The sequence below is a fragment of the Lupinus angustifolius genome, unplaced genomic scaffold (genome assembly GCF_001865875.1).
Source record: "Lupinus angustifolius cultivar Tanjil unplaced genomic scaffold, LupAngTanjil_v1.0 Scaffold_1_547, whole genome shotgun sequence".
Lineage (NCBI taxonomy): Eukaryota > Viridiplantae > Streptophyta > Magnoliopsida > Fabales > Fabaceae > Lupinus > Lupinus angustifolius.
In genome coordinates, this window is record NW_017715870.1 from 1 (window position 1) to 8,678 (window position 8,678).

General features: G+C 29.2%; 1 protein-coding gene across 1 annotated transcript; it reads left to right on the forward strand.

Annotated features, from left to right (window-relative positions):
• Positions 1–5,453: 5,453 nt before the first annotated feature.
• Positions 5,454–6,128, forward strand: LOC109336958 (36.4 kDa proline-rich protein-like). Its single transcript, XM_019573805.1, has one exon. The coding sequence runs from the start codon at positions 5,454–5,456 to the stop codon at positions 6,126–6,128; it is 675 nt and encodes a 224-aa protein (XP_019429350.1).
• The last annotated feature ends 2,550 nt before the right edge of the window (positions 6,129–8,678 follow it).

Below are 8,678 nucleotides of genomic sequence, written 5' to 3' on the forward strand. Positions count from 1 at the left end.
TAACTCAAATAAAAAAAACTTTTTAAACCTTAAAAACAACCCCATGAACACAAAGAGTTCATGGTTTCAAAATAACTTTTTAAGCTCAAGAAAATATCTATTTAGAGTTTTGAACATAACAAGAGTTAGGATGATTTTTAGAACATTTCAACAGTTGAAATTTTTCATAAAATACATATAAAAGTTGTACTAAAATTCATAAACATCTAATGGTTAGATCTTAAGAAGATGAAGAATAAAAATGAAGAAGAAATTGAACAACTAAGAAGAACTACCTTAAGAGTTGTTAAAATTCTAAAGTGTAGAGAGAAAATGCCAAGGGTTTCCTCCTAATCTAGGTGTTGGATTTTAACGACAAGAAACCATATTTGAGAGTGAGTAAATACCAACGGTTCCTTCCAAAAAGTAGATGTGTAAGAAGTAGATGAGTGACTTAAGAGATATTGTGTAAGAGGATATGTACTTTAGCTTGTTCCACAAGCAAGCCTCTTACATGAAAGCGATGTGACCTTTCCTACGAAACATTCACGAATAAACCATGCTCAATTATTGTCGGCTAATACTCGGTCGAATATTCAAAATCTTCCGACTTTGGTTTACGGTTAGAACTTCGAAACACAGAATTTGGAGTGAAAAATATTTAGAAATGCGTTCAGGACAAACTTGATGTCTATACTCACTCGAAATAATGTTTTGAAGCCAATGGTGAAATTGGAATTCGATTCCGATTTACAGAATTCAAAAATAAGTTATTGGGCCGAATTCAGGCGACTTTGGGCCCGACAACAGCTCAAAAACTTTCCTTCACAAAAAATTATGAAAATTTACCACCAAATAGGAAATCAGAAAACAAGACTAACACTCAATTAAAGTTTAGTCTACGTCAATGGTGATTAATTTCTAAAATTAATCGTTGTTAAAATAAATAATTAATAAAACAAACGCAAAAAATTCACGGTGTTACATAAGACACTTTGTAGCTATATAAAATCATGTCATACACCCTAATTCAATATTTAATACATAAATTAAGGGTATAAACTGGTCCATGCAATTAGCAAAAGTACTGTTTAAATATGGGTGTTTTGGGTGCTAATACGTTGTTTTCAATTTATATTTACTTTCATTTAGTTAATGATTTTATCTTTCCAGTTAATAAATAGGGTTATTTTTAGAATTCAAAATTAGTTCAAGTGTATAAAATTTTAAAAAAGCCATATAAGAAGAACATAACTAAACCTTCAAAAGTTTTATATAAGACGGATTAGACATTAATTTTATTATATACTATTTTCACTTTTAAATACTTCCTATTTTTAGGATATTAGTTAACATTTCTCTTTCAATTTTTGGATATTTTTTTTATGAATATCAAGTATACCTCAAAAATGCAATGTTTTTCCTAACCGGTAGTATTACTCTAAGACACACAGGTCTTGTGGCAAAATATTTAATGTGGTTGTATGATGTTGAAGTCGACTGTGATGGTTAGGTCCACCTCATCTCATATTTATTTAGTCCTTTGACACATGGATTTATTTTTGTTTATTTTTTATTTATATATGTGCATACTAAAGATAACCGAGTCTCTAACACAAATATAAAATTAACTAATTCTCTTAAAAAATTCTTTAATGTTTGTTGTTTAATGATTTTTTTACACATACAAGATGACTTTTACACTTATAATGTAAATAAAAAATGAAATAATTCCTATATCTATAAATAGTATAGAAATTAGTGATTATTAGAAAATAAATTAATAGGCATAAGCATATACACTATGAAAAACATAAAGTTGCTATCATAAAATTTAGAATATTACAATTGCCAATAACAAAACTCAATAGCATTATTAGTCTACCACGCTACACTACAGGTTAGCATTTTAAAAACATTCCAAGATAAATTAATTGAAAACTTGTTTTATGATATCTATTTGAAAATAGTTTCTACTATCATATGCAAGTTGCGCATCTTCTTGACAAGCATTTGGTAAATTGTGAATTTCGGATGAATCACATAAAATAATTTCCATTTTCAAAATTAGTTTATATAGATTTTACATGTATGATAGCCATATTCAAAAATAGTTTTTATTTTGTAAAATATTTATTTAATCTTGTGAACATATGTCAATTAATTTAAAAGTAACGACAAAAAAAGAGATACCATTTTCAAAATTTTATCCAAGAAAATACCTTAGACGAAAAAGGTTGTGGCATTTTTGAAATTATTTTCACATAAAACAACTTAGTTTTAAAAATATGGAGATATAAAACTATTTCTTATTTTGACAATCGAGATTGAAAATTAAGTGCACGAATATTTAGATCTCGATTACGATTGTAGTATGACTATATTAATATTACAATCTTAGTACGAGTGCATATATTAAGTTATATATGGTGTATACCTATGTACTACGAGAATAATTGAATCATAAAAAAACATTATATATATTTATAAGAAAAAGGACAACGAACAAATAAAAGAGGACACTAGTTACGGTCCACCTTCGATGTTCTGTAGCTTCCACATAGCGATAAATTGAAAGCATACATTTAGAGTTGGATACCACAACACGAAAGGGGGAAACTTAAACAAACAAACTCGTCACTCCTATATAAAGAAACATGTCTTGCATCTTATGTCAAGTTTGATTTCAATATTAAGAAAAACTTATCAATCGAGTTGTAAATGTTTTCGATATGTGGAAAATGCTAAGAAGATATGTAATATAGTTAGCATGTCTAAAATGCTATTTTAATAGACTTACTTTCTAAACCCATACTACATCGATTACTCAATCAATCTGTATTTGTTGGGTTTCAATTCTTTGCAAAAGTCTAACAATAACGATCTTATGAGTTCAACTCATCACAATGTTAGAAATGTAATGAATACTTAAAGACCAAATTTTAGTGTTTGCATTTTCTTCATCCAATACTCACATGGAAAAAAGTAGAAGGATAAAAAAAGTCCTACGAATTGAAAAGCATAAAACAAGCTCATTTTTATTATAAGACATTTTTATAGAATTAAAAATTTTCACAAAAGTTAATATTATTAAAAAATAAATATTAGATTGAGAATTGGATGAAAAATTGCAATTAGTGTAATTTCTTTTCTTTATATGTGGGTTGAGAAGCGGCCTTGTTCATTGGTATTGCTTCTACCATCTCCCGAATTAGGGAAGGAGATCTACAATTTACTTATTATCTTCTAATGTCACTTAATTAAAATTACACCAACTCATTAGCCAATTTTCAACCACAAAATATATAGTCTTGATTATCCTATTGCATCTAAGGACACATGGTAGCTATATAAAATAATGTCATACACCCTAATTCAATATTGAATACATAAATTCAGGGTATAATATGGTCCATGCGATTAGGGAAAGTACTATTTAAATATGGGTCTTTTGGGTGCTAATACGTTGTTCGATGCACAATGAGCTCCCAAACTTAGATCTCTAGTTTTATGACCGTATTTTCCAAGTTGGACATAAAGATAGTTTTATACGTTTTGACCCCAAAATTATGTAGTAGCAACCCTAAATCATTTGGAATAAGATTGAGTTGATTTCTGCATCCTCCTAAGTCATGTTATAGATGATCCATTAAAAATAAGGTTGCGATACTCCCTACGCTTCTCACCCATTTTTGCGATTTTCAATGTGTTCCCTTGCCATTCACATGCCTCCTTCATCACCTACACCTTTCAACCACCAACATCTGACTCATGCTGAATTTCGTGCAACGCCACCTTTGCTCCTACCATCAACAACTTGTTCTCTTTCTACGACTGCATCATGATTTTTCCTTACGATCATGATTTTTCCTTACCAATTCTTACACGACTATGGTGCCTCTATAGCCCTCCATTTATGTGAAATGAGGTGCAATTAAACATCTTCTTTCATTAATTTCTAATTACCAGGTTTATTATTAATAGTTATTAGTATAATAATAAATCTATGATAAAATTTGTATAAATAATAATTGTAATATAACAACAATCATAATTTTTAATTATAATACTAAGGTCAATATAAATTAATTAATATATGTTAATAATTAATGATGATTATTAAATAATTAGGTAAAGCATAATTAGTTTATTTTTGTGATACGTTTTCATTAAAAAAAGTTCTTAACAATATATAATAAATGATGAAATAAATAATAAAATGACTCCGTTGTAATTTCTCATGCATGATAATTAGTAATAAACTTCAATTAAAATAAAGGATAAAATTTTTAAAATAAATTATAATAAAGATGTAGCAAAATATCATGATTTCAGTTATTTTTCGTCGACCATTTTTTGTAAGATCGCGATACGTAACTAATAGTTAAGACTAAAACCCCAAATTACGTAAAAATAATATAATAATAAAATCTTTTTTGTTTAATATAAAATTCTTCATATTTAGAAAAGTAATAAGTTTAAAATATTTGAAATAATATAAACAATATTTATTCGAAAAATATTTTTTTAACTAAACATAACAAATACCAAATCAAATAATCATCATTGTTTTCTTATTTAATTTCAAAATACGAAAAATATTATCACATCAAGGATGAAGGAAAGGTCGTGGTTACTCACTTATGTTTTTAAAACAATTAAAATACAATCAATCAATCAAACAATTTTCTACCAAGAACTATGTAAGTCTGCATTCTCGATTACATAAAATCGAGACATGTGAATACCATAAGAACGAAAACTAATGTGCATATGATTACAATTAGAATTTAGGTATATAAACTTATGAAAATATTTCATTTCACAATTATGTATGAAAGGAAATCAGAAAGTAGTACCATTATATAAGTAATTTTGACCATTAAGATAAATCAGTCATTCAACATTAGGTTCTGGAAACAATATATATATATTCCACACAAACAAAACAAAATCTAATTAAATGAAATCTTGTGTCTTTTCTTTAAGGTTGAAGAAGAATAAAAAGTAATCTCGTATCATTCTGATGGACATATACCCTGTATAGCCACTATCAATGTCATATATTTGCCACCAATGTGAAAGAAACGCGTCATATATCTTATAACCTTTTGTTAATTTAATTAATCACGAGCTAGTTGTTTCTATTGGTGGCAATGAAAACATATAATATTGGTTATAGAAGTTTTTTTTCTATTTCGATCTAGCAACATTATTGTTTGCTAGGTTTTCACATTCTATTCAATCTAAAACAATTGTCTAAAATACTTTTTGGCCCATAATATTAATGCAAAACTCAAAGAAAAGTTTTTATGAAACCTTGCATGTTTCGAGCAGGGTGAGTCTCATGTGAAAACTAAATTTACCAAGGTGATTGGTATATGTTAAACTGTAAATAAGAAAACTATAAAATAGAAAGCAGTTGAATTGTTAAGAGCATAATGAAAACCCAATCTCAAGTGAAGTTGGGGAAAATGGGGTCTCTATTTGTCCCACGTTCTGTTTGTCTTGCATTGGCCATAATATTCTTTAGTTTACCATCTGAAGCAAATGACGTTTACCTTCCATCAAAGTCAAGTCGCAAGAACCCCTATAAACCACCCCTCATTCCTATCCTAGTGATCGTCTCTCCACCATCATCTCCAGGACACGATCCCCAGCCCCACTGTCCACCACAACCATCCGAAGCTAATGACCTTTACCTTCTTCAATCAACGTCAAGTCGCAAGAAACCCTATAAACCACCCCTCATTCCTATCCCGGTGATTGTCACTCCACCATCATCTCCAGTACAAGAGCACCAGCCCCGCTCTCCACCACAACCATCCGAAGCAAATGACATTTACCTTCCATCAAAGTCAAGTCGTAAGAAATCCTATAAACCACCCCTCATTCCTATCCCGGTGATCGTCTCTCCACCATCATCTCCAGGACAAGAGCAGGAGCCACTATCTCCACGACAACCATCCGATGCAAATAACGTTTACATTCCATTAAAGTCAAGTCACAAGAATCCCTATAAAGCACCCCTCATTCATATCCCGATGATCGTCTCTCCACCATCATCTCCAAGACAAGAGCAGCAGCCCCAATCTCCACCACAACCATCCGAAGCAAATGACGTTTACCTTCCATCAAAGTCAAGTTGAAAGAAACCCTATATACCACCCTCATTCCTATCCCGATGATTGTCACTCCACCATCATCCCTAGTAGAAGAGCAGGAGCCCCAATCTCAACCACAACCATGCGAAGCAAATGACGTTTACCTTCCATCAAAGTCAAGTCGGAATAAACCCTATATACCACCCCTTATTCCTATCCCGGTGATCTTCACTCCACCATCATCTCCCGGGTAAAAATATTTTGTACTGTCAACTAATTATTATACTAACTATATGAAAATTAAACTCTAATCCTAATTTGAAACAAAAATTCATGTGATGAGACATCCTTTTTGTATTAAATACTTTAATAGTCTACATTTTATGTAAAATCTTTGTAATATTATATTTTATCAACAGATTAGTCATGAAATAAATATTAATGCATGTGTCTAATAATGCAGGGTCTAAGTAGAAAGTGTGAAGAAAACGCCATCCTCGATTAGCATCCTTGGGAAAGTTTATCAAAGTATTTGATTATTGTTTAGAGTAACTAAATGTGTGGTTTTATTGTGGAGTATTAATAAAGGGCATTGCCCCCTCTTATGTATTTGCACCTGCTTTCATGCATTGTAATTTTGAGTGTGTGGAAGACAAAGCAATATATAAAATAATAATAAATATATAGTCTTTCATACTTGGAATAAGTCCCTCTTCATTTTGTGATGCTGAGTGAGAGTCTCTTTTGTCATTATTTAACTAGTTGAAGGGTGAACATAGTTTTAATTCATCAATAAATATAAGAATGATGTTGGTGGATATGATATCGAAAAATAAGGTAATTTAATTGTAATAATAATTTTTTTGAATAATGGTCACGATGGGTTGCGATTATGTAGAATTTTCCATCATAGCAGAAAGATTATGGGAAATGTAAAAAATATGACCATAATGGTGTTGATGATAATTTTTGCAAACACTAAAACCAGGATATAACAACCACAATTGCAGGGTACAAGTTTAAACATTTGTTGGTTCATTTAAGTAGCTCGCAAATGCAATATTGTCAAGATTAATGTGAAATTACCATTCCTATTCTGAGATAATACCTACAGAAGACACTAACTAGTAGTTTAAAGATAATACATATGATTGGAAAATAGAACTACTAAGGCCTCTTTGGGAAGGTATCCCCACAAACTATAAGTAATATCATAGATAAAGTTGGCACTAGTTTATAAATAAATATCCAAGGTCAAGGTACAATTTTTTTTAAACTTTCTAATTTATAAAATTTTCATGTTGAGTTATGCTAATTACAAATATTTAATATATAGCTTCATGATGTAACATGCAAAAAGGCAATAGAATGGTATTTTATGTTTAAGAAGCCCAAAATAAATCTTTTTTTTTCTAATCTTACTCTTTACTTAAATTTAGAGTTAGGTTTTAAACATATAGTGAGAGATGCATCTAATGAAAGAGCTTTCCCAAATATGAATATTACCATTAATCATATACAAAATCACATAAGAGATCAATGATCATAGGAATGATTGATTAATGATATATACATCAATACTCTTCATGTTATTTAAAGTGATAACAACATTATATATTTCCATAACATGCAAAATTCGTAGGATCAATTAAGAAAATCTATTCTAGATTTTATTCTATACTAAACTTTCATTACTGTGGAACATTGTTATTATTGTATAATATTTTATAGACTTTACCTATAGTAAGGGTTGTGTGCCTCTTATACTAACGGTAGTAGTTATCATTTTCGTTATAAAAACTTATTATATTTGTCAGGAAATTTCTAATTTGTGCCATGTGGCACATGTTAAGGAATAGAACTTATTACCCACTATTTAATAAACCGAGGTAGCATACTAGAGGAATTTATCTTTCCATTTATGTTTGTCTGTTCATTTATTATTTATATTATGTCATGTTAATAAATGTCAATATTAGTTAAGATATCAACTTTGAAATTAAATAATAGAAACCAATACATGAAAATGCGACTTTAAGTTTTTTAACACTAAATTCATGCTTTGTTTTCATAAGACGATGTAAGGGTTTCATTCAATTTATATTTACACTCATTTAGTTAATGATTTTATCTTTCCAATTAATAAAGAGGGTTATTTTTCTAGTTCAAAATTAGTTCATGTGTATAAAATTTTGAAAAAGCCATATAAGAAGAACTTAACTAAACCTTCAAAAGATTTATATAAAACGGATCAGACATTTATTTTTTTATATACTATTATTACATTTAAATCCTTCCTAATTTTAGGATATTAGTTAACATTTCTCTTTTAATTTTGTAGCTATTTTTTTATGAATATCAAGTATACCTAAAAAATGCATAATTTTCCTGACCGGTAGTATTACTCCGAGACACATAGGTCTTGTGGAAATATATTTTATTTATATATCTGCATACTAAAGATTATTGAGTCTCTAATACAAAAAGAAAGTTAACTAAAAGATTATTGAGTCTCTTTTAATGATTTTTTTACACATAAAAGATGATTTTAAACTAATAATGTAATTAATAAAAATTGAAATAATTCCTATATCT

What these genes read in the sequence shown, in the direction of transcription:
- LOC109336958 (XM_019573805.1), top strand. Translation starts at nt 5,454, where the DNA reads ATGGGGTCTCTATTTGTCCCACGTTCTGTTTGTCTTGCATTGGCCATA.